Source organism: Oreochromis aureus, linkage group 4 (assembly GCF_013358895.1).
Source record: "Oreochromis aureus strain Israel breed Guangdong linkage group 4, ZZ_aureus, whole genome shotgun sequence".
NCBI lineage: Eukaryota > Metazoa > Chordata > Actinopteri > Cichliformes > Cichlidae > Oreochromis > Oreochromis aureus.
In genome coordinates this window covers 34,425,686-34,453,377 of record NC_052945.1, presented here as the reverse complement: position 1 = coordinate 34,453,377, position 27,692 = coordinate 34,425,686, and the positions used below count along the sequence as shown (strand labels likewise).

The following is a 27,692-nucleotide window of genomic DNA, read 5'->3' as shown; positions in this document are numbered from 1 at the left end:
GGTGTTTGCAATGCCTGGAGATGTTTAGAAGAGAGGGTAGTGAACTTTCTGAACAGATTGTTTAACACAAGTGTACTAGTAGTAGTAGTAGCATTTGATTGTACAATCTTGCATAATGACAGTAATGTATCTCATCTTCCAAGGGCAATGGTGATGGGCAGAGCTGTAGCAGTTACAGAGGGATAAAGCTGATGTGCCATATTATGACACTATGAGAAAGACTTGATAAAGCCATGTTAGGATGAGAGGTGAAGCAAGCATTGCACTAGAGATGCAATCTTTGCTTTGAGAGTGTTCATTTAGAAATATAGAAAAGGTCGTAAAGAGATGGAGATGAGTGAAGAACTGTTAAAAATTAGATGCTAAATATAACTGTAGTATATTAGGACTCGGTTCTATATTGGCATATTTTTAAGATTTTATTTAAAAAAATAGCAAACTCATTTGCATGAAGAGGGGAGCTAGAAAGGCGGCCTCCAAAACGTAATGTAGAGGTGCCCCTGGTGCCCTCCTCATCAGGCCTTGCAAAATCAAAACTTGCTTTGTAGAAACAATATCAATTCAAACAATACTTCCTATTCTTCTGTAAATATTTGATGAAGTCTGTAGTGAAAATGAATATGTCCTGTTATCATTAGTCTGAAGAAGTCATCAAGTTATCATGTTTCTAGACCTCATTTTTAGAAATCTTTTAATAATTAAGACAAGACGCCATATGGCATGTGTATGATGGTGATTTCCACACTGTCACCAGTGATTTCCACAGACGCACAGTTGCAGGGTCATACCTGAAGAGCCTGCAGAGCCACAGGGTGGTGTCAGACTGGATCCGAGTGGTTAGCTTTCGCAGTTGCTCTTTGTCCATCATTGAGATGTAGGCTGCCAGGCTGTGACCCAGCAACGCCATCTGACCGTGCTCACCCACATTCTGCATCCTGCTGGACACAGCACTTTCTAATGAGCACCGTTCTATCATTGCCTTTTCTGATCAGCCTTGTGCGGACTATTATTGTGAATTGGCGGTATGTAAATAAAACTGACTTACTTCTGACTGGGTTTATCTTCTTCGTCCTCCTCTTCATGAATTAGGTTATGAACCAGGCGCAGTATAGTGGCAACATCCTGACCACTGTACAGTAGACATGAAGAACACTTCATATGAAATGTACTGTAATGTACTGAAGTGAGTGGAGCTAAATCTAAAGCTCCAACAACAAAGCTTTCCCTGTCAGCTTCTCTCTATCCCTGCCTTTGGATTCACTTTGAAACTTGTTGAGTAGTAGGACCTATCTTCGCCTATTCAGAAAATATTCCTCCGTCTCTTGTTTCCAGTGCTGATTCACTGATATCACTGGTATCAGTTCAGTGACTTAAAAGAAAAAAATAGGATGCACAAGGTTGAATGTATTTTTTCTCTAATCCACACAGAATCAACACTGATAAATGGAGTGCATCTGGAAAGTATTCCCAGTGCTTAATTTGTTCTACATTTAACCACGCTACCACCTTTCTCTAAAATGGATTACATGTTTTCCCTACACAAAGGATGTCTCTGTACATTCCTGCATTGTTCCTGCTGCCTAAAAAATATCCCCACAGCATGATGCTGGCACCACCATGCTTCGCTGTAGGGTTGGTATTGGCAAAGTGACGAGCAGTGCCTGGTTTCCTCCAGTCAGGCTGTCATGTGCATTTTACTGAGGCTTGGCTTCTGTCTGGCTTCTCTACCATACAGACCTGACTGGCAGCAGAAATGGCTATCCTTCTGGAAGGTTCTCTTTTCTCCACAGAGCAATGCTGGAGCTCTGTCAGACGTCCAGCTGTAGGAAGAGTCCTGCTGGTTCCAAACTCTTTCTGGAGACCACTGTGCTCATTAGGGCCTTTAATACTGCAGTGTAGCCTTTCCCAGAACTGTGCTTTGATACAACCCTGTCTTAGAGGTCCTCAGACAACTCATTGGACTTTATGGCTCGGTTTGTGCTCTGATATGGGACCTGATACTGACAGGTGTGTGCTTTTCCAAATCATGCCCACTTAACTGAATTTATCACAGGTGGATTTGAATCAAGTTGTAGAGATGTCATGACAAAGGCGGTGAATATTTATATGTTTTTTTGTTTGTTTTTTTAAGAAATTTGCAATAATTTGAAGCATTTTTTTCACATTTTTTGTCATTACGAGTAGAAGTTTGAATTTAAAGATTACATTACTACATTTTAATACATTTCATAAGGGTAACACGACAAAATGTGGAACAAGTGAAACACTGTAAATTCTTAACAGACACACTACTGTAAAAAAAAGAGGATTCCATGTCCTTTCTCTCACATTAACAAGACAATCAGAATTTACTTCTGTATATCACAACTACCAAGAAAACAATAAGCTTTAATAAACTTCAACCTGAACTGCCTGTGTGTGAATATGAGTGTATGTGTTTTTGTGATATAAATGTGTGTGTCTTACTCTCCCTGAAGGGGTCCAGGGATGCAGCTTCTGCTGAAATGCTGTCTCTCTGTTGCTGCCTCTGGCTCTCTAAACAAACAAGCAGATTTTCCAAAGCGTTACTTAGTTTTCAGTGTTGTAATATTCTGCCCTGCAGTTGTATGGAACGCGTCTGTACTCTGCATCTTAAAAATAAAGGTCATTCAGATATGAAGTCGTTTTATGTCTTTTATTATGGCATTAAATTTCAGTACAAACACAAGTTTTAGTGCAGCAGCAGGTTTGTGTAAGTACAGTCATCATTGTACAGCTCAACATTATGATGAGTTTCCAATGTCCACAATTAAACTTTAAAACCCAAAACAAGAATCTACCAATATAATACCAATTACTCAGACTTGTATGTTGCGGTCCCATAATGCATTGCATTGGTGAGGTCTCAATCAACTCAATTAATAAGAATTGCTTGGTAGTTTGCTGATATTATTTTCTAGCTGCAGTGTGATGACCTCTTACCTCTGTTCCTCTCCCAGGAACCTCATGGCTTCACTCAGATTTTTTCCCACTTGATCCAACGTGGAGTCCACCATATTCTTTGATATGTGAGTGCTCGCTGAAAGAGATTTAAAAACACTGACATTTTATATATATCATCATTTCGGTTTCAATTTTACTTGTGTGAAAAATTTCATTCACTGAACGTGCACATATACATTCAAGCACACTGATTTTCTGCAGTTTGTACAACATGGTTTCAATAAATTGCTGCATCTAAGCAAAATATAAAAGAAGTACTTTATGTCAAATAGATAAATGACCTATTCTACTAAAGCTCACTGTTAGAAACACACAAATTGTAAATTGAAACTGGGATTGGGTTCAAATTGAAAAGTTTGAAAAGAAACATGCAAAGACTGGGATGGGGATTGTTCCAGCCATTTGATAGCACTACCAGTAGTGTAGTGTAATGTAAACCACAGTGGAAACTTTTATAAAGTTCAAAAATATCCTAACACATTTACACTATTTACATACTACCTCACAGCTGATAGTAATGACAGAATCTAATAAATTACACATGTATTCCTGGGTTTCATTTTCATGTCTCTGACAGAAGACCTAAAATACTTTAGATTCCACATGTGCAGCATTACAGAGATTACAAATGCAACAAATAGCTACTGTGATTCTTTATTAATCTTGTCATTACCTTCTTGATTAATGAATTATTTAATTCTATTAAATATTAAGAAACACTGAAAAATGCTGCCCGATAGCTCATAGTAACATATTGTGATAGCTTCTCTAATTAAGCCAACAGCCACTTCACTAACACTTGTAAATAAGAGATATCTATTGTTATACAGTACATACATAACAGATGAATAATACGGGGGTTACAATCCAACGTACTGTATACACATCATTATATGCAAATTCATCTCGTCTCTGTAACACAAAAACCACATATATATATATATATAGGTATAGCAAGGACCGTAAGATTTGAGAAAAAGACTTTCATTTTTTTTAATCACAAAGTGAAAATATGTTTGAAGCACAGACTTTCAGCTTTCATTCAATAGGTAGCAATTACAGACACGTTTATACACAGTTTCTCATTGGACATTGTCAGTCATTGGATAACGGACTGACAAACAGATCAATAATGAGGTGAGGCCCATTCTCTTTTATTCCATGACAGATTAACCAGAGTTTAATCCAGCTACTGAATATTTGGCAGCTGTTCAATGTAACTCTATCAGGTTCTGTACTTGACAGGCTTACATTTCATTGGTAAAATACAGTAGAGCATTCAAATGTGTGTGGACTATCTGCACTTCACTGTGTTTACTCTGCACAGCTGCTGCACAAAAACATTTAACACATTTTTATGTGCCTAATGTTTGAAACATTACTGCAGAGATGGAGATGAAGTTCTTAGAGTAGGATTAAAGGTGTGCCTACATCAAACACCGACATTAATATGATAATAATGTCATATTTTTCAAATATATTACCAGTATATATAAAACTGCTAATTGTGACCTAAATACCAAAGAGAAATATACTGTCTATTAAGTCATCTTCTCCCAGTCAGATACGTCAGAAACACCTCACTTAGCAGTCAGCCAGGATGCATCACATTCAGATGCCCAAACTACCTCAGCCGTGGTTAAGATGCAGCAGGTGGTGTTCTGATCCCACTTCACTTATCTGAAGACAGCCAGACAGTCCCTTTTGGAGAAAGCTCATTTATACCACTTGTATCCATGATCTCATTCTTTTGGCCATGGCTAGTGGCCACAGGTGAAGATACTTAGGTAAAGTAGCACAATCACATCTAGGCAACTCACCCCGAATCAATTTGTCACGAGAGACCCTGTCAGGTGCATTGTACCACGAAAACACAGCTACTGAAATCACTCGGGTATATGAGGAAATGCTCCACAAAGGGGACTTTTTACAGTATAAGAAAACAAGAGAATGTTTGAATATTGTGCATTGTTACATTATTGTGTTCAATAAAAAAAAAAAAAAAAATCACAAAAATAATTAATTATCAATAAACATAGAAGCATAGAAAGCTCTAGATCAAATCAATATTTGCTGTACACACTTTTGCATTCTGTTTGAATTAAGTTTTGACTTGTATAATAACAATTTTATTTTATACTAATAAAATGGAGTGTTATTACTGTATTAGAACATAGTATAGCTTAAAATAAAATTTAAAAAAAAGTTTCTATCTGCTCTGACAGGCGCACTGCTGCTGTCCTGTTGGGGGAGGAGTTTCGTAGATGTCACATCAGGCTGCTGTCCCTTCCTGGCCTGACAGCAAAGCAGTGCCACCAGCTGCCATAACCCCAGGACACCTTAGTGTACATTATGGCGAGGGCTGCTCTATAGGCCCCCTTAGAAAAACAGGTTTGGTAGAGGTTCCACACAGCAGACGGCGAGCGGACAGCGCATAGGAGCAGTGCGTCCGCGCGGGCACGCGGAGCTTGCAGGACACAGACAGACACGAGCAAGCGCGCCCACCCCCTTCACACACAGCACGGATCGAGCTCTCTTTCCTCACTTACCTTCACTACTCAGGTTACAGGCTGGCCGACTGTGCACCCCGCACAAACGAATGCAGAAAATCTGTAGCTATGTCACGCCGTAGTGTACGGTCTGGAGGGCTGCGTGCTGAAATGTTGAACTGGACACGTATTTACCGCTCCGACTTCTTTTAGTTTCCTGCAGACTGAACCGGAGAGTTTACTTCCTGGACCTGACGTGCGACGTGCCTTCGTTCCACGCTGGCAACGCTGACGTCACGTTTTTGTCACAGGACTGTACAGGTGGCATTTTATTTTAATTATTTTTTTTATTTCTCTTTTAAGGAACACAAGAATAAAACACTAAAATTACAAATAAATAACTAAACAAAAATACAAAGCGTGTTCAATCGCAGACTACTCCGTTGGGGGGGGGGACATGTTTTTTTAACGAGAAAAAAAGTGATCCAAAAAGAGTAAAAAAATTAATTTAACGGGAACGAGTAAATAAAATTAATATTTTAACTTTTTTTCTTGGAAATTATCACATGGTCACTGTATCTAATGGCAAAGAAACAATGTTATAGCTATAAGCGCCAAACAAATCAATAAATGGAACAAGTTTGTTTCTGTTTTTCTTTTGTTTTTGTATTAAGTCCATATGTTTGAGTCTGCGCCTGTTTTATTTAGATGCTCTCTTGTCTCTGATACTTTGTTTAGTTCTACCTCTCTGTCTCTTCACCTGTGATTTTGCTCACCTGTCTTGTTCTCCCAGCGGTCTCCACTTCGCCTAATTACCCCTCGTTTGTGTCTACATAGTCCCTGTCTCCTCTTGCCTTCCCCCAGTGGCTCCCTGGGCCAGTGTTTCCAGCCTTAGTGTGCTAAGTTTTAGGTTTCAGTAGTGATGGGTAGATGAGACCTCGTGAAGCGTTTCAGCACATTCCCCAAACTGTATCGATACTGTGTCGACACAGTGTTGCTGTTTTGCTCCATACTGACACCTGCTGGAACTTAAATATCATTGCAGGCAACTGACTTGAGACTCACAACAGACACTGATTCAATGACCTAGTCATACTTGTACACTGTAAGGTATTGTACTTTCCATGGAATCATTTTATATCTTTTATATTGCAGATATTGTAGACATCTTTAAAATATATTGTGAATGACCTCTCCAAAAGTTGAATCTGTTCATCTGGACGTGGCGTTTTGTGGGAGAAACGTTTAAGTCACTCATCCAAGTGACTTCTTCAGTCTCAGCTGACTGCAGGTTTCCCAAACCTTATAAACAGGACATTTGCATAATGACTGAAACCAGCCCACTGAAGGAACAATGGGCTGTGAGGTCAGTTCCTTAATCATAATTATGCAAATTCCCATGACCATTGATCAACAATCACTGACCAAAACCCACTGATCAAAGAACACTGATCAATGGCCATGAGTCCCATTCACAGAGAATTGGGGAATGGCTGCAATCACAGCATTGTAAGATGGCGAAAGATGTACCCTTAGGCCCCTCCTCGATTCAGAGATGGTCTTTCCTTTTCACGTAAATGGCCTCCTTGACTCCGGCGCTCAAACCAGCGTTCTTCCCTGTCCAGGATGTGTACACCCTCATCATTGAAAGAGTGTCCACTGGCCTGTAGGTGTAAATAAACTGCAGAGTCCTGGCCTGATGAGGTTGCTCTTCTGTGTTGTGCCATCCACTTTGCTAGAGGTTGTTTGGTTTCCCCGATGTATAAATCCTGACAATCCTCCTGGCACTTAACAGCGTACACTATGTTACTCTGTTTGTGTCGGGGACCCGATCCTTGGGTGGACCAGTTTTTGGCGCAGCGTATTTTGGGGTTTAAAAGCCACAGAGACCCGGCCCATTGTTCCTTCAGTGGGCTGGTTTCAGTCATTATGCAAATTTACTGTTTATAAGGTTGGGGAAACCTGCAGTCAGCTGAGACTGAAGAAGTCACTTGGATGAGTGACGAAACGTTTCTCCCACAAAACGCTACGTCCAGATGAACAGATTCAACTTTTGGAGATTTACTTTCCTGGATGATTGAGAATGCATCAAGAAGATATTGTGAATGACATTAAGTGAAAATTAAAATGAAAGTACTGTGAATGTAATATTACCCATTTGGCTCAGAGTTTATTATAAATTTCTATTCAGAAAAATAAGTTTATCCAATATTTTTGCATTCAGTCTATTGCGTTTTTTTTACACCATTTCCACAGCTTTGGAAAAGTCACAGGCACAGATGAAGGTGGGGTACACAAAAACTGTAAAGCCAGGTGGATAAGGTTCTGATAAGATGTCTTCCTTTTCCCCCAGTATGTTAAAGGATCCTCTGATTGTGGAATGTTTCTCTCCAACTCTCTCCACAATACTAAGGGGTTGGCAGCCCTTTATAATAAAATTCAGGACTGCCTGGTCCAGAACAGTCTTCCTAGATGCTTGATTTCAAAATAATAAAACACATATTAATAAAAAAAAAATGACGATAAAGCTGTTCAGTGTCTATATAGGCCAACCTGTGTTCATTCTCGGTGTGTTTGTCTTATTTTCATGTTTGGCTCTGTAATGCCTAAACACTGAGGAGGTGCTTTTGTTTGTGTAAGAAATGCAGAACAGATGCGACATTTAACCTGCATAAAATGAAATAATTAATTTACTTAATTTACAGTCACATTGCTGTTTTTCCTATTCTGATAGATTACACTGAAACAAAGACAGGCAAACTATTCCCTTATGTGCAGTTAAAAGATCAAAATGATCCCACACAGCAGAAACATTTCTTTTTCTTTCAGGCTCCATTTTGTTATGGAGAGATGTTTTTTTTTTTTTTTTTTATCTTTGCGAGAGTAATTTTGTGGGGTTTTTTGGTGGCGACTCATTCCCTTGGCAGATGCGGATGCGGTACCTTTTAAACACAGTTTGGCGCGTTGGCAATGATCGATACAGCAGCTGTATCGATCACGTGACTTTTTCTTACAGTTTTTTCTGATTGCTTAAGCACATTTTTTGTAACTATTGGCTATTTTTGCAAAACTCTACACACAAATAAGAAAACCTGTCACCCAATTATCAAAACATTGTAGTTCTCTTGCAAAAGTGAACACAGCTAGATTAACTCTTCACACCTTCGTAAAAGGTGTTTTCGTATCAAACAGTACACACAAGCCATCATCTACTAAGCACACAATGCGCCAACTGCACACTGATGGTATGAATACAAAACACATCTGGCTTTTGCATTCTCTGTGTACAGATGTCAATTTGAGGTCACACTTTTGTCATAGTGTCATGTAAACATACAAGGATCCAAACTTCAAGTATTGGTATTTATTCACACTCATCAAAACCAAGACAAAGTCAGAACACAAAATAGGAATTTCACAAAAAAAAAGGGGAAAAAAAAGACAATCAGCCTACATCGTGTCGTCTTTCTGGGTCCGGCCACAAAATTTTGTCCACATCGCATGCGATATCCTCCAGTCCAAGGCGCCGGGGAAAATATCTCCTTGAATGCCGTATCCAGGTCTGACATGATGCCTGGTCAATATCTCCACATGCCTCCTCCATTGCCTGTAAAAGGGCTACCTGTTGATGAGGATGACGGTCGTACACTTTCCAGCGCCAGGCAGAGAAGAACTCCTCGATGGGATTTAAGAATGGAGAGTATGGAGGGAGGTTGAGTGCCATGAAGGATGGGTGGTCTGTAAACCAGTTGCGGACCAAAGCAGCCCTATGGAAACTAACATTGTCCCATATGATGACATATCGGGTCTGCTCTGGTCTCTGAACAGTGAGCATGTCATGCAAGGTGTCCAGGAATGCAATAATGTGTGCAGTGTTGTATGGGCCTATGGTTGCATGATGGTGAACAACACCATTTGGCTTATAGCTGCACACATGGTTATGTTACCACCACGTTGTCCTGGGACATTGATGATGGCACGGTGTCCAATAATGTTCCTGCCACGTCTCCTGGTTTTACTGAGGTTAAAACCGGCCTCATCCACAAAAAGTAGCTCATGTCCCATTGCATCTGCTTCTAGTTCCATCACTCTCTGGACAAGACAAAACAAATGCAACACATCAGGCCCATGCACAGCACTACAGTATGCACTTCCAAATTCAGAACCAATGACACTAGCTTACCTGCACATAGTTATATCGCAGTTGCTTTACACGTTCTGTGTTTCTCTCGAAAGGAACTCTGTAAATTTGCTTCATTCTTATTCTGTGGCGCGCAAGTACACGACTCAGTGCAGAAATGCTTGCACTGTGTATATTTTGAAAGATGGTGTCATTATCAATTATGCGCTGCTGTATTTCGTGCAGTCTCATTGCATTATTGGCAATCACCATGTTCACTATATGGGTCTCTTGCTCTGGAGTGAACATTCTGCCTCTGCCTCCAACATCTGGACGTCTAGCAATTCTGTAAAGTAACAATTTCAGTATTTTTGCATGTATGGTACTGTTGTGTTTTTCATTAGAGTATGGCAGTGCTACAAAGTACTCACCGATTCTCATTTCGAAATGTCCTAATGATGCCTGCCACAGTGTAGCGGCTCAGTTTAGGCTGAACCCGTTGGCCAGCTTCCCTCAGGGTCATCCCATGGTTGATGACATGGTCCACTATTGTAGCTCTGATGTCATCAGTTATTCTGTTCCTTACTCTTCTTACCCTTCCTCTTTCCCCTCCTCGTCCTCTTCTTGCTCCTCCACGTCCTCTTCCTCCAACTTCTTCACCTCCACGTCCTCTCCTCGGCCTCCTCTGATTCTCACTCTTCTCACTCTTGCTGCTCCTTCCATTGTACTCCACATAGACAGCTTACCTGTGGCCTGTTTATAGTGCTTAGGCTGATTGCAAAGTGGACTAATTATCTAAAACAGTTTTCACATGTGAAAGTGTGCCAGACAGTTGGCAAAATAGTGTTAATGATAGCCATACATGTGTATAATTTTGCTAGGAGTTTGTTGGAAATTTGGTAATTGAGTGTAAGCAGTGAGTTGTGTTTGAAGTTCTGCAAAAAGAGTGTTGTGCAGTGAATTGTGCCTACAGTTTTGCAAAGTGTGTGTTACAAAATGGCAAACTGAGTGCAAAGCAGTGTTTGTGCTTTTAGTTTTGCAAACTCAGTGAGTGGTTTTGCTATAAGTATTAATAGTTTTAGAAATTGTGCTATAAGAATCAGAGTTAGGGTTTAAGCATTCAGAAAAAACTGTAAAGCGACGCACGCACCGATACAGGCTTCGCTGGGTGAGCTTGATACATGCGTCGGTGCGTCAGTGTTGCAGGACCCATCACTAGGTTTCTAGGTTGGGTATGGTGTATGGGTATGGTAAGTATGTGGAGTATTATAGTGTGCATATTTTGTTGACTCATATATAAATGGAGTCAACAAAATATCCACAAAAATACTTTAAAACTATTTATTGCATCATTATCTGTTTGGTTTATATTGTTGGATTGTCATTTATGCTTAGAAACATATAATCATATATGCTTAGAGGTATATAATCAATTGTATAATGATAGCTGTCTGATTCTTAGTAGGCTGCAAAGACTCTGTGTGCCTTCCAGAGTGGTCTGGCATGCACACACATCCTAAGGTCATGAGAGAGGTTGTACCTTCTCTTTCTGATTTATGGTATAGGAGGACACCTACTCTGTATCTGTTTTAGTATAAGAACCCTTTGTTTAGGTGGACCGCTGGACTCCTGGCACCAGCTTTTGGGAGGCGTTCACAGGGCCATATCTTGACATACACACACGCATGCCTACACATACACACAGACGGTACTCTTTGTTCACATGGATGCCTGTGTAAGACGTCATATGTTAATGAGACTATGCATATTCATGTAACCACAATAAAGAACAGTGCTACGGGGGAGCTAACTGAGAGTGACTGGGGTTCGAGCGGCAGGAACAGTACTCGTCTCAAGCATCTCCCTCGTGCACGAGATCACACAAAGAGTTCTGCCTGGTGTCCAATGCTTTTTGCCATTGTAGTAGAATTGTCTCTGATTGTTTCAGCGAGGGGTTTGTGCTAGACAGAACCATCATTATCTTTTCTAAGAAACCAAAGACTATTTTAGGTATAAATGAGACTAAAAAGTTCCCCAAAATTAATACAGAAAACAAGCTATTACTTTTAGGAGAGCTTAAGGTGAAAATTGTTATGCTGGGCATCAAAACACACAGCCATCCTAATCTACTGCTTTGCCATGCTGCTTCTCTATTCTAAGGATCAGACAATCATCTGCAATGGTTGAGTACATGTGATGTTTTTTTTTACAAGCGTTAAAGTAGAAAACCTTACCTTATATATTTTTTTTAAACCTCCGTAAAAGATTTGCATGTAACAAGGCTATAAGAGGCTATTGGACAAACGAGCAATTAGTTTTTACAAGTATTTTAAGAACATAAAAGTTGGGGGCAGCTGGAGGGGCACCCCCAACCCCCAGAGCATGCACCAAGAATACCTGTTTGCTAATTTCACTGCCACAAGATGAGTTGATTTCCATGTCTCCTCATCAGGCTGTGGGACAGTAAGCTTTAATGTTTAAATCGACCCACTTTAAAGTTTCAGAATTCTAATGTGCAGCTTTCACCTTAGAAATAATCAGTAGCAGTGAGACATTCAGTGATGAAATGTTTATTATCTGTACTAAATCACAAGATTAACTGAAGAATTTTCTGCTGCATTTATTTAATAATTTACAACAGTATTACATTTTTACTGGTATGTTTTTATGATCTTTACAGATTTGTTCATCACCATTCAATACCATCTCTGGAGTAGTTGGCACTCGTAGGGATAGTTTTCTGTGGAAGAAGAGTCATGTGATCCATGAAATGCTTTTCAGATCCTGCCAGTTTTCATTTGAACGTGCAGGGGACACGTGCAGAGGAAACCCTGGGTTAACTTAATTACTTTATAACCAGCTTCATTGAGTATTACAGAGTATTACAGAATTCTCCCCTTATAACATTCTCACAGCCCAGTAACTAACTAAGAGCTGGCTCTGCATGAGCTGGAGGAAACCAAAACAGAGTCACAAAAAACAAACAAAAAAAATAAAACAAAACTGTAATTACTGGATTGACAGTTATAAACACAAATAACTCAGATACACAACCATTTTCTCACAAGTTCACCATATATGAATAACTGCAATAGAGCATCATCTGAAATCAAAGCATTTAACGAAAAACAGTAATTTTAAGGAAAATCAGCCATGTCATATTGAAATACATTCAGAGCACTCATCTTTCCACACTGTCCCAGATTAAGCATCATCACTGATGCCTGTAAAGTGCACATTTGCATTCGAATGACATAAATGAAGACTCCTTTTTGTGGCGTCTGTTCTCAATATTACAATACAAAAATTAAGAAAATAGCTCAGAGTCCATATAGACTGAAGCTGACTGTCAGTACTTTCACAAAATGCTTGGAAACATGCACTCATGCTTGCAAGGTCCCAGCGACAATGAGTATACATCATTTCAAATATACTTGGACAGATGGGCGTGCGGGGGGGTATGGATGTAGCAAAGAAAGTTTTTGCATTCATAAGCAAAAGCAATGCAATGCACAGACCCAGAGACTTGAATTAGTGACGCATAATCAATCAACTATAACTGCCTAAGTTTGCACATACGTGTCTCAGGGCTATTATGCCCTTGTAAAGATTGACCTGATGCACGTATTATATTGATAACAACCCTGATATTCATATTGCATCAGTACTAGCATGACAGAATTAATACTTAGTTTCTGTTCTCTTAGTTCAGTTTGTAGCACAATGAACTGTGTTATTTATGAATTTATTTTTGGGGGAAATAAAAAATCAAAAAACTTTTGATTTGATTGATTTTGAAAACTTTTGAAAAAAATATCTTCAGCATGTTTTAGTGCGTGGTATATCCCCTGAACAGAGGAAAGAAGATAAGGAGATTTTATTATGGAATCAAGAGGTACAGGAAAGTATTCAAAGCAAGAGGCTAGCAAAAAAAAGTAAGAGATGAAGAAAGTAGACAGGAGTATTATAAGGGTAGGCATACAACAAAGTGAGGTGGCAAAAGCACAAAAAAAATTATAGTGAATTGTATGTGAGGCAAGCGTAAAAAGGACCTATCAGTTAGCTAGGCAGAGAGGCCAAGCTGAAAAGGGGTTAAGTATAAGTGTGGAGGAAGGTGTCTGCAGATGGACTAAAACTTATACCAAAGGTAAAATCTGTAAGAGATAGGAGATTGCAATGTCGTATCAGGGAAGAATGCAGGGTAGGATGACTTTGGAAATCAAAAAGAGGAAGTGAGTGAAGGCATGATGAAGGCAAGATGTCTAGGAGAGAGGGCAGTGAACTTTTTACCTACAGGGAAAGAAAGCTGATAAACCTTGTATGAAATGTCTTCATACATTCTGTACTACCCTCACATACTTCTGCCACTTCCTCAAGATCAGAACTGATCGTTAATGCAATTTGCTCTTTCTTGACAGCCATACAGCTGCTGGCTGATCATCACCTCTCATCTTAACCCAGCTTCAACAGCTCTTTCCCATTGCTTCATGCTGTAGATGTCAATGGAAAATTGTACTTAGTAGTCAGTATAATCTTTTAATGATATAAGTTTCCATATATGCTTAGAGGTGTATAATCGATTGTGTAGTGATAGGATGTGTGATCTTTAGTAGGCTTTGTGTGCATTCCAGGGTGTTCTGGCATTCAAACTCACATCCTGGGAGCATGGGAAAAGGGCATACCTTCTTTTATTGTTTTATGATAGGATAAACGTATCTATGTTTGTTTTACTCTAAGTGCATTTTGTTTAGATGAACTGTTGGACTTCCAGACCAGCAGGTTTGGGGAAGTCATTTATGGGGTCACACCACTGACACCCCCCCACACACACACACACACACCCAATGATGTATAAATAAAGACCAGGGCAGTGGCACGGCGCGAGTCTCAGAGCCCTCACTTCTGTGCGAGTACTGTGACTGCCCTTGCTTGCAAGTAACTAACTGCAGTGTGTGTTTCTCCTCTCTGATTCGAAGCTGAAGAAGTGTCTTAGAATACATCTCTTGACATTTGTTTTGGTCCTTCGTAGCCAGAGCAGAAACATCAGAACTGTTATCTGTGACTCTGTTCCAGGATCTGGCGGACTGATTCCTGACGCCGTGGGAAGCCAGCACCGAAGTCTGTGCACAGCCCTCTTAGACGAGGCCGAAAAGACCCAGACCGTGAATTCGGATTTGGGCCGGTGTTCTTAGTCTGGTCCACGGCGGTGGGATTCAGTCTGACGATCCGAACCACCAGTGAGACGTCTGAGGGTGAGAAACACTGATACGTATAAAACGGCCGTAAAGGTTTAAAGAAACGTGATAAAATAGGTTTAAGTTCGCCAAAAAGAACTAAGTTTAGACTGGTTTTAGAGGTAGCCGAAATTACTTTGTGACAAATTAAAATACGTTTAGGCAAATTAAAACACGTTGAAACAAAGAAATTAAAATAGGTTTAAGTTCGCCAAAAGGAGCTGTGTTTAGATTGGTTTTAGAGGTAGCCGAAAGTACTTCGTGACAAATTAGTGCGCAAATGTCTATGTGTGTATGTGTCTGGAAGTAAGTTGATTTTACAGCACAATAAATTGCTGAACTACTTCCATCTTTGTGTATCCTGCAAAAGCCCACGTACTGGTGACAAAGGAGAAAGGTTGAGTTCCACCTCATAAAACTGACACCGCGTGAATAGCTTGGAGTAGAAGGGCGTGTCAGCCACCACTCCCAAGTCAAGCGTGCCAGAGAAGGCTTTGCAGTTCTGTGAAAATGGGGAATCAGCCCACCAAACTCACTGCTGACGAGCAGTGGCTAGAAAAGAAATGTCCAGGCGCCGGACAAATTAGTGCTTGTAGATGGAGAAATCCTAAGAAAATAAAAAGTCCCACTTGGGAAGGAAAATGCAATCCCTCAGCTGTTACCCAGCTGAGAGCTGCCCTGAAAAAAAGAAATTACGTTAATAAAAGACCCAAAGAAAAAATTAAAACATAAGGAAGAGTACAGACTTTTCCAAGCATGGGAAACCGAAACCGAAAAGAGAACTGAAAATAAAAAAAGGAAAGAGGAAAACAAAAAACAATTAGCAGCAGCTCTAATAACCCCTGATGATGAAACTACAAAGCAGGCATGTGCTGAACAAAGACCTCCACTGACAGACCCACATAACTCTCTTTCAAACCCCTCCGTTAAACCTTCCACACCAGCTGCAGAAAAAACAACCAGTATTAAACCGAAAAAATCTACTCTCAAACGATCTCCCATAGTGACAAGAGCAATGACAATTAAATTTGACAATCCATATGAGAATGCACAAACAATGTTAGCCGAGCATGAAACGGAGTTTCATCCAGGAAGATCTGATTATAGCTCTGAAGAAGAGTGCAATGGTTGTGGTTCACGTCCAGACCCACCACCACTGCCATCTACACTAGCATGTCCATTAGTTGAAGTAGCAAACCCCAGATATGGCACACTCCTAGGTGATGATCAGGGAGGAGTCAGGGATGACAGACCCACAATCTTCGTTTATCGCCCATGGACACATAAAGACAGACAAAATGTAATAAAGGGCATTCCATTAATACAGGAAGGATATGAACCATGGCAAGCTGCCGTGTGTGAAGTAATTACCCAGTGGCATCTAAACGGTCACGAGGTAATGCAGTTATTCCAGGACTGCCTAGGGCTCTCCTGGGGAAGGATTAGGGGAGACTTTACCGGCTCCCTACCAAATGGGAGGGCGTTTCCCCCAGGTCATGCTGACCTCCAAGCAGCATTAATACCTGTGTTTGACAGGGTCCGTCAACAATACATACAAGGTCTTAAATAATCAGGCCCCATCTTATCTTAATGACCTTGTAGTACCATATCACCCTATTAGAGCACTTCGCTCTCGCTCTGCAGGCTTACTTGCTGTCCCTAGAGTATCTAAAAGTAGAATGGGAGGGAGAGCCTTCAGTTTTCAGGCCCCTCTTCTGTGGAACCAGCTTCCAGTTTGGATTCGGGAGACAGACACTATCTCTACTTTCAAGATTAGGCTTAAAACGTTCCTTTTTGCTAAAGCATATAGTTAGGGCTGGACCAGGTGACCCTGAATCCTCCCTTAGTTATGCTGCAATAGACGTAGGCTGCCGGGGATTCCCATGATGCATTGAGTTTTTCCTTTCCAGTCACCTTTCTCACTCACTATGTGTTAACAGACCTCTCTGCATCGAATCATATCTGTTATTAATCTCTGTCTCTCTTCCACAGCATGTCTTTATCCTGTTTTCCTTCTTTCACCCCAACCGGTCGCAGCAGATGGCCGCCCCCTCTGAGCCTGGTTCTGCCGGAGGTTTCTTCCTGTTAAAGGGAGTTTTTCTTCCCACTGTCGCCAAAGTGCTTGCTCATAGGGGTCATATGATTGTTGGGTTTTCTCTGTATTTATTATTGTGCTATCTACTGTACAATATAAAGCGCCTTGAGGCGACTTTTGTTGTGATTTGGCGCTATATAAATAAAATTGAATTGAATTGAATTGAATTGAACAACTAGCGCCAAGAGCCAACTATGGTAAAATAGGGCAAGTTAAACAGAGTGACACAGAAAACCCACATGAATATATGGACAGGCTGAGACCAGTTTTTAGACAGAACTCAGGTCTAAATTATGCTGATGACCCACAATCACCATATCAGCAACAATTTAAACGTGCTTTTATTAAAGGATTACTGCCAAGCATTAGGTCTCATGTCGAAAAATATTGGGTAACACAAGATACAGGCACAGTAGATGAGGCGCTTCAATATGCTAATCATGCACAGACAGCAGTGAAAAACAAAGAGAAGGCCTCAGTTTTTGCCCTAGACACTGACACTGCTTTTACAGCTTTTAGTGGGAGTGGAGGCTACAGGGGAGGTTTCAGAGGTCAAAGGAGAGGGAGAGGAATGCATAGAGGAGGAGCAAGAGGCAGAGGCAGGTCTAGATACACACCAAACAGTGGTTTTAACATTACATGCTGGGAGTGTGGGAAAAAGGGACACTTTGCACGTGACTGTAAGACACAGAGCACGCCTGACACAGAATGACTAACTGCAACCACTCAGACAGATGACAAGGAGAGCCAGATAGATGAAAGAGAAGTAAAAGCATTAACAAACAAAAAAAACAATTCAGAACAGAATGAAGCTGAAGTATATAATGTCCATCAGCTAGTAAGTTTACTGGACGGAAAGCCGACGCTTACGGTCTATGTCAATGGCAAAAAGCTGCAAGTGTTGTGTGACACAGGAGCTTGTAAAACAGTACTTAAGGTAGAGCCCCCACGCACAACCTTTTCTACAGAAGTAATAATGGTGAAAACAGCGTCAGGGCACGTAAAAACTCAGCCACTAACAGTGCCACTGACATTTTTGCATAAACCTAGCCAACGCTCCTGTTACATGCCATGTATAGTAGACCCAACCTGCCCAGTAAACTTATTAGGAAGAGACGTGATGACAAAACTAGGGATAGGAGTTGTCCCCACAGATACAGGCATGACAGCAGAAATAATGTTAGCAGAGGAAGACCCCTATCAGAAGGAAGGAGAAGGAGAGCCAAACTACTACTGGTCATTAGATTTGCCACCACTTACACAGATCAAAGAAGCAGCTGAAAAACATCTTCCCTTAAGTGCCGAAAAAAATGAAGCCAAGTATCACAACACCCTGCGCTATAAACAAACCCCAGGCCCAGACCCTCTGTATGATAAACAGGTACACAGCCTAAAAAGCCCATATCTGACTCTGCAACACCTATATGTCACAAAGAGCGGAAATGCAGTATGCTCAGTGATCCAACCAGACCCAGTAAAAAAACTAAACAGGATCACAAAACCCCATGTGTCAGTTGCAAAAACAGCAGGTACACAATGGTATCAATTAGGCGACATCCTGCAAAAGGTAGAAAATGATAAATATACACCTACAGAGGAAGAGGGTTGGGCACAGGGTAAAAGAACAGGGTGCATGAGATATACACTTGGCTGGGTGATAAGAACTACACCCAACGCTCATCTGTATGACAGCACACAAGAATGAGAAATTCTCTCGCTGGAAGAAGAGCCAGCACTTAAAAGTTTACCTTCTACATTGTGGTCGAATGGACCAACTGATGTGGGATTAATAAAAAACGCAGACTCAGTAACAGTACAGACTGTTTCATCCCACAGGCCCATTAAACCACAATACCCCTTATCTAAGGAAGCAATGGAAAGGATTAAGCCAGTGATAAAAGATACGGAGAAAGCAGGAATTTTAATAAAAACTAATTCTGCTACCTGCAATACTCAATCTTCCCAGTAAAGAAAGCTAATACTGGAAAGTATCGTTTGGTACATGATCTGTGAGCAATAAATGAAATTACTGAAATGATACCACCAGTAGTAGCAAATCGTCACACTATATTGAATCAAGTCACCCCAAAAGAACAATGGTTCTCAGTGATAGATTTATCAAACGCCTTTTTCTCAGTGCCTTTACATCCTAACTCACAATATCTGCAGCATTTTGGATCAGCTGAAGGCTTTTCAGCGAGTTTTTAGGACATCCTGATAATAAAGAATTACAGTAGTCCAGCCTGGAAGTAATAAATGCATGAACTAGTTTTTCAGCGTCACTCTGAGACAGGATATTTCTAATTTTAGAGATGTTGCGCAAATGGAAGAAAGCAGTCTTACATATTTGTTTAATATGTGCATTGAAGGACATGTCCTGGTCAAAATGACTCAAGGTTCCTCACAGTGTTACTGGAGGCCAAGGTAATGCCATCCAGAGTAAGAATCTGGTTAGATACCATATTTCTAAGATTTTCAGGGCCGAGTACAATAACCTCAGTTTTATCTGAATTAAGAAGCAGAAAGTTAGCGGCCATCCAGGTCTTTATGTCTTTAAGGCATTCCTGCAGTTTAACTAATTGGTGTGTGTTACCTGGCTTCATGGATAGATAGAGCTGCGTGTCATCTGCATAGCAGTGAAAATTTATGCTATGTCTTCTAATGATGCTGCCTAGGGAAGCATGTATAATGTAAATAGAATTGGTCCTAGCACTGAACCCTGTGGAACACCATAATTGACCTTAGTGTGTGAAGAGGACTCTCCATTTACTTGAACAAATTGGAGTCTATTAGATAGATATGATACAAACCACTGCAGCACAGTACCTGTAATACCTACAGCATGTTCTAATCGCTCTTATAGGATATTATGATCAACAGTATCAAACGCAGCACTAAGGTCTAGCAGGACAAGCACAGAGATGAGTCCACTGTCAGAGGCCATAAGAAGATCATTTGTAACCTTCACTAAAGCTGTTTCTGTGCTGTGATGAGCTCTGAAACCTGACTGAAACTCTTCAAATAAGCCATTCCTCTGCAGATGATCTGTTAGCTGTTTGACAACTACTCTTTCAAGGATTTTTGATATGAAAGGAAGGTTGGAGATTGGCCTATAATTAGCTAAGACTGCTGGGTCTAGAGATGCTTTTTGAGTAAAGGTTTAACTACAGCCACCTTGAAGGCCTGTGGTACATAGCTGATTATTAGAGATAGGTTGATCATATTTAAGATTGAAGAATTAATTAATGGCAGGACTTCTTTGAGCAGTTTTGTAGAAATGGGGTCTAAGGCTACGTTCACACTGCAGGTCTTAATGCTCAATTCCGATTTTTTGATCAAATCCAATTTTTTTGTCTGCTTGTTCACACTACACATAAAATGCGACATCAAACGCTCTCCAGTGTGAACGCTCAAAGCGGCCCGCATGCAAAAAGAAGATGTCACACACAACTCGCTCTGTTTAGACCCAGAGCAAACAATATTGTTTGACTGATTGCCCTTAATATAAAGACTTCGGACTTTATGTTTCCAGATTTTTGCTTTAAGTTATTTTGTTATTTACATAATAATGTAGATGACCTAATAATGATCCTTTTTGCTGTTTTAGAGGAGCGGTGCTTCAAAGGATAGTTGCAGATTTCTGTCAGAATCTGCAGAAAATACAGTAAAAATAAAAAATGTTCACATTTCTCCAACATTGTCTTCCCAACAGTTTCACGGATGGTAGGAAATCGTTTCGCGATGTCTATCGGGCGCTTCTCCGGCGCTGATAATTGGCGTCTGTCTTGTGTCAGTGACGTAAAGACGGATTTAATGCGACTTGACCGTTCACACAGCAGTCGCTTTCTAAAACATTGATACGTGTCGGTTCAGTACCACATACGAAAGTGACCCAGATCGGTTTTGAAAATATCGGTTTGTGCCGTTCACACTGTCATACCAAGATCGGATACGGGTCGCATAGGGGCGAAAAAATCGGATTTGATGCGCTTTCGCCTGCAGTGTGAACGTAGCCTAAAAGACACGTTGATGGTTTGGAGGAATTAATTATTGAAGTTAACTCAGAAAGATCAATTGGAGAAAAAGAGTCTAACTTAACATCAATGGTACTAAAAGTAGCTGTAGATAATATTACATCTGTGGGATGATTATTGGTAATTTTTTCTCTAATGATAAAAATTTTATTTGTGAAGAAGTTCATGAAGTCATTACTAGTTAACGTTAAAGGGATTGTTGGCTCAGTAGAGCTCTGACTTTTTCTCAGCCTGGCTACAGTGCTGAAGAGAAACCTGGGGTTGTTCTTATTTTCTTCAATCAGTGATGAATAGTAAGATGTTCTGGCTTTGCGGAGGGCTTTCTTATAAAGCAGCAAACTATTTCTCCAGGCTAAATGATGATCCTCTAAATTTGTGACACACCATTTCCTCTCCAGCTTACGAGTTATCTGCTTTAGGCTACGTGTTTGAGAATTATACCACGGAGTCAGGTACTTCTGAATTGAGACCTTAGTTTTCACAGGAGCTACAGTATCCAGAGTCGTACGTAGTGAGGAGGTAAAATTATTAACAAGATAATCGACCTCTGTTGGAGTAGCGTTCAGATAGCTGCTCTGCTCTATGTTGGTACAGGGCATTGAAGATGATAACAGTGGGTGGATTATATTCTTAAACTTAGTTACAGCACTTTCAGAAAGACATCTACTGTGATAAAGTCTACTCTCCACTGCTGTGTAATCAATTATTGTAAATGTAAATGTTATCAGGAAATGATCAGACAGCAGAGGGTTTTCAGGAAACACTGTTAAATGTTCAGTTTCTATGCCATATGTTAAAACAAGATCTAGAGTGTGATTAAAGTGGTGGGTGGGTTCTTTTACATTTTGAGAGAAGCCAATTGAGTCTAATAACAGATTAAATGCCATGTTGAGGCTGTCATTTTAGCATCTACATGGATGTTAAAAATCACCCACAATAATTATTTTATCTGAGCTGAGCACTAAATCAGATAAAAAGTCTGAGAAATCAGAGAGAAACTCTGTGTAAGGCCCAGGTGGACGATAGATAATAACAAGTAAGACTGGTTTCTGAGTTTTACAGCTGGGTTGGACAAGGCTAAGCATCAGGCTTTCAAATGAATTAAAAGTCTGTCTGGGTCTTTGGTTGATTAATAGGCTGGTGTGAAAAATTGCTGCCACACCGCCCCCTTGGCCTGTGCTTCGAGGTTTCTGGTAGTTAGAAAGACTCGGAGGTGTTGATTCATTTAAACTAAAACAACCAGGTTTCTGTAAGGCAGAGTAAATCGATTTGTTGATCAGTTATTAAGTCATGTACTAACAGAGACTTGGAGGAGAGAGACCTAATATTTAATAATCCACATTTCACTGTTTTACTCTTTGGTTCAGATGTGGATACTGTATTGTTCTTTCTTTGTGATTTTTTATGTTTAATTAAGTTGTTTATTGCTGGTTTTTAGTTTGTTTTTGTCTGTTTGGGAGCTGACACAGTCTCAATGGAGATGGGTTTTTGGGGGTAGCAGGAGGAGAGAAGCTGCAGAGAGGCGTGTAAGACTGCAACTCTGCTTCCTGGTCCCAACTCTGGATAGTCATATTTTGGGGGTTTAATAAATTGGTCCATATTTCTAGAAATGAGAGCTGCTCCATCCAAAGTGGGATGGATGCCGTCTCTCCTAACAAGACCAGGTTTCCTCCAGAAGGTTTGCCAATTATCTATGAAGCCCACATCGTTTCTGGGACACCACTCAGACAGCCAGCAATTTAAGGAGAACATGCGGCTAAACATGTCACTCCTGGTCTGATTGGGGAGGGACCAGAGAAAACTACAGAGTCCCACATTGTTTTGGCAAAGTTACACACCGATTCAATATTGATTTTAGTGACCTCCGATTGGCGTAACCGGGTGTCATTACTGCCGGCGTGAATTATGATCTTACTGTATTTACGTTTACCCTTAGCCAGCAGTTTTAAATTTCCTTCAATGTCACCTGCTCTGGCCCCTGGAAGGCAATTGACTATGGCTGCCGGTGTCTCTAGCTTCACATGTCTGAGAACAGAATCACCAATTACCAGAGTTTGACCCCGGCGGGTGGTGTGTCACCGAGTGGGGAAAAACAGTTGAGACACATGAACAGGTTGGTGGTGTACCTGGGGCTTCTGTTTAAGACTATGCTTCCTCCTCACCGTCACCCAGCTGCCCTCTTTCCCCAGCTGCTTGGGGTCTGCCGGGGAACAGCTAGCGGGGCCTGCGCTATCTTCGGTTGCACCAGCTACAGGGGCCTGGCTAGCTACGGGTGAATGAAGGGTGCGAAGCAGAGTCTCCAATTCAGTAATCCTGACCTCCAGAGCTGCAAATATGCTACATTTGTTACAGGTATCATTACTGCTAAAGGAGGCCGAGGAGTAACTAAACATCTGACACAATGAGCAGGAAAGTGCAGGAGGAACAGGTGAAGTAGCCATGGTGCTAACGAGTCGGCTACGAGCTAAGCTAAGCTAGCGAAACAGTAAAGAGACAGTGAGTGAATACTTTGGCTATAAATTAGGTAGTGAGTACACAGAAAGGGTGATTCAGATGAAGCACGTTAAGATTATACTATGAAAAAGGGATGTATCAAAAGATTTAAATTAAATTGCTAATCAGAAAAGCTACTCAGAAACACCACTGTGTTTGAACAGGAACAGGAAGTGATACTCTACCACAAAGTGAGCGAACACCAAGTGACAGCGCCACCAAGAGTGTGTGTGTTAGGTTTTGCAACCACTGCAAAACCTAATCTATGGAAAAGATCTTGCTTTAAAAGATAAAATACAGTGGACACCAGAAGCAGAAAGAGCATTTACTAAACTAAAAATCATGCTCCAAACTAATGTTGTGCTTGCATTACCAGATTATGACAAACCATTCTACTTAAATGTAGACGGAACACAGGGATACATGAAAGCAGTATTGACGCAATCATTTGGAGAAAAACAAAGGCCACTAGCTTTCTATTCAAGCAAACTCGATTCAGTGGCCTCAGGAATGCCCACCTGTGTACAAGCATGTGCAGCAGCTGCAGAGGCAGTGCAAAAATCTGCTGACATAGTTTTAGGGCACACTCTGATTGTTAGAGTACCACATGCAGTAACTTCTATACTGCTACAAGCACATTTGCCTTTCTTAACACACGCGAGACAACTCTCCTATGTTGGCATACTGCTTTCACAGTCCCATATCAACATAGTGAGATGTGGACCTTTAAATCCTAGCACCCATGGAGGGAAAAGCACATTGCTGCGTGGAAAAATTAGAAGAGGAAACTAAACCACGTGCTTATATTTACAGTACACCACAAGAAGGTTTCACTGACATCTTTTTTGACGGTTCAGCATCAAAAAATGCACTAGGGCGTAACTGTGTAGGATATGCAGTAACCACAACAGACACTATAGTGGAAGCAAGAGCCTTGCCACACACACATTCAGCTCAGAGTGCAGAACTTACTGCTGTAATCAGAGCATGTGAAATACATGAAGGACAGCACATTAACATCCACACAGACAGCCAGTATGTATTTGCAGCAGTTCATCACTTTGCAAAAATATGGGATAACAGAGGAATGGTGACCTCCTCTGGAAACCCAGTTCAACATGCAGATTTGCTGAAGCAACTGTTACAAACAGTACAACTTCCGTGACATTTAGCAATTTGCAAATGTGCAGCACATCAGAAGGATGACTCTGAAATTACAAAGGGAAACAATTTTGCTGATAAAGCTGCAAAAGCAGCAGCCATAGCAACCACAGTCTTATTAACAACTCATGAAAATCACACCATTCCACTATCTGTACTGCAGGACGAACAAAAAGCAGCACCATCAAAAGAACAAAAACAATGGCTGAAACACGGAGCAGTACTAGACACTGATGATATAATGAAAATAGCAGGAAAACCCATTCTTCACAAATCATTACACAAAACAGCCGCTCTAGTGAGCCATGGTTTAAGCCATGCCCTCATCAGGAGGGAGGATCTCTATAATAAATCAACAATTTTATACTGTAAATTTTGAAACTTCAGCAAAAGAATATGTGAGAACATGTATGACCTGCCAAAACACAATACCCAAGGTAATTTAAGACCAAAAAGAGGACATTTTCCTACACCACCGCACCCATTTCATACAATTCATATGGACTTGATTGAATTGAATGAGTGTCAGGGCTCAAAATACGCTCTAGTAATTATAGATGTCTTATCAAAATGGCCAGAAATCTACCCAGTGAAAAAAGCAGATGCAATCTCAGTTGCAAAGTGTCTATGCAACCATTTCATTCCAACATATGGAATTCCTTCTCTGATAAGATCAGATAATGGAACCCATTTTGTAAATGACGTGATCAGTAAAGTATCTGAAGCACTAGGTTTCAGTATAAAACACCATTGTGCCTACTATCCACAGAGTGCAGGATTAGTGGAGAGAACAAATGGCACTATAAAACAAAGGCTCAGAAAAACAATGGAAGAAACTGGCAAACCATGGCCAGAATGTGTAGGCCTAGTCAAAATGTGGATGAGAATAACACAAGGAAATAACAAACTGTCCCCATTTGAAATAATACATGGGCGACCTTTTCCATTGCCAGTTACTAGTGAGCCACTAGATAAATCAATCTGTGAAACCACTCTGGCAGATTGGATGACTCAATTGTTGGCAAACAGAGAAGTTGTTTTAAACAATAAACTGCCGTGTTACGTCCCCTGGCTAGTCTAGGGGGTTGAAGGGACGAACATAAAGGTACTGGTATAGGAAGTACTGGTATAGGATGAAGAGGAGCTATGGGAACTGTCTGGTTTGGCTTTCCTGCAATCTGACATGTTTTACAAGTGCGGCAAAACTCAACTACATCAGCCTTCAATCCTGGCCAAAAGAAATGGTTGAGTATCTTATTGTACGTTTTTGTAACTCCCAAATGGCCAGACAGGGGATGCTCATGTGCAAGGGAGACTATGTAGTGACGATACTCAAGAGGCATAACAATCTGATAAGTAGTGCTCCAGTCACAGTCATCAGAACAGCTTCCCTCTACATCTGCTGTTAAACTTGGGTGTGCAGTCCACTTGCGCATCAAGACCCCATCTTCCAAGAAATAAGAAGCCTTTTTATTTCCTGTTTCAGAAAGAGAAGTAAAGCATTTAGTCAATGAGGGATCAGACTTCTGAGCAGCAATAAGGCTTTCACGCGTGACTGGCAAGTCTAACTGTGAGAGATGGAGATCCTTCCACTTCTCAGTAGTATCCTTTGAGCCACTTTGAAGATCAATCAGGGTTTGCAAATCATCTGTAGCCAGAGCCTGAGCCAACGAAGAGTCTGACAAATCAATTTCTGCAGCTTTACGTCTTGTTTGAGCCCTGGTGAGAACACAAGCAGGAAAAACAGATGGAAAACATGTTGCTAGGTCGTTGCCCTTCAAGTTTGATTTTGGATCATGTGTTACTTCGGGAACAGATTGCACTTTTCCACCAGCAATATCATTCCCCGAAATGAACTGCACCCCTTTTATGGGAAGTGAGGGGCGTACTGCCACAGAGAAGATGCCATTAACCAACTTTGACTTGACGTGGACATAATGCAAAGGAGCTTCAACATAGCCCATTTCAACTCCTTGAATCAGAATGCTACCATGACAAGAGGAATGGTCACTCAAAGGTAATACATCAGATAAAATCACTGATCGTGACCCTCCCGTATCTCTGAGTATTCGAATGGGTTTTTCATCCTCAGGCTTCCCAGTCAATGACACAGTGCCATCTAAGAGGAAGGGTTTGAAGCAGGGATCAACTCCTTCACTTTGGTCCCCTCTCTCAGCATGAATGGTTTTAATTAACCCTACTCCTTTTGGTGACTGGTTCTTGCGCTTCAAAGCGGGACATTCAACAACAACATGACCAAGTTTATGACAATAGAAACATTCCCTTTCAGTCTTTGAAGCAAAAGTCCGTCGTGGGCTTGGAGGATCCTTTCGTGGGGGAGGTTCTCGGGTGGTAACTTCACGTTTCTGCACAAAAACAATTTTTGAACTCTTCCAGCAGTATCAGTTCACGTAAGCAGTTGTAGTCAAGAACTTTACTTGCTGTTATCCATCTATCAAAAAGAGTCGCTTTTTCACGAGGAAACTCTACAAAAGTCTGATTTGCTGTTCTTTTGTGATTGCGAAAGCGTTGCCTATATGCTTCGCTAACAAGTTCATAAGCAGCAAGGATAGCAGACTTCACTACATCATAGTTCAAACTTTCTTCCAAAGATAAAGCAGAACAGACTTCTTGTGCTTTGCCTACCAATTTGCACTGAAGAAGCAATGGCCAAACTTCTCTCGGCCAGTGCAACGAGGCAGCAACACGCTCAAACACATTGAAATATGTATCAACTTCTGATTCACGAAATGGAGGTACCAACACAATGTTTTTACTCACATTAAAACCACCTGGGTTTACATGGGAGGAGGTTGTTTCACCAACAGATGAATTTGCAGAACTAGGTTGAGTAGTAGTACTTCTTGAAGTCTGTGCCTGTAACTCCAACTGACGCAGTCTGACCTCCCTTTCAGTCTGCAACTCCAGCTCCAACCTTTTCAGCTTTAACACCTTTTCTGTCTCTGCTTCCAACTCCAACCTGCAAAGTTCCAACTCTGCCTGACGAGCTTGGGCTTTATCCTGAGCCTCCAACTGTAATTTAGCCAAACGTACCTTGAGTAATACTTCTTGTCTTGAACGAGG

At 40.9% G+C, this 27,692-nt stretch overlaps 1 protein-coding gene across 3 annotated transcripts in view; it reads right to left on the bottom strand.

The window, feature by feature from the left end:
* Positions 1-6,282, bottom strand: part of pdxdc1 (pyridoxal-dependent decarboxylase domain containing 1) — a 61,430-nt gene extending 55,148 nt beyond the window's left edge. Inside the window, exons 1-5 of one of the 3 annotated variants that reach the window (XM_039611131.1) lie at positions 5,532-6,282; positions 2,962-3,058; positions 2,467-2,535; positions 1,046-1,129; positions 789-938 (exon numbers count right to left, since the gene is read on the bottom strand). In XM_039611131.1, the coding sequence (XP_039467065.1) occupies positions 789-938; positions 1,046-1,129; positions 2,467-2,535; positions 2,962-3,035 (377 nt within the window). In that variant the 5' untranslated portion in view covers positions 3,036-3,058; positions 5,532-6,282. The remainder of the gene's footprint in view (positions 1-788; positions 939-1,045; positions 1,130-2,466; positions 2,536-2,961; positions 3,059-5,531) is intronic. The other 2 variants (XM_031730476.2, XM_039611130.1) reach the window with 2 other exon arrangements.
* Between the last annotated feature and the right edge of the window lie 21,410 nt (positions 6,283-27,692).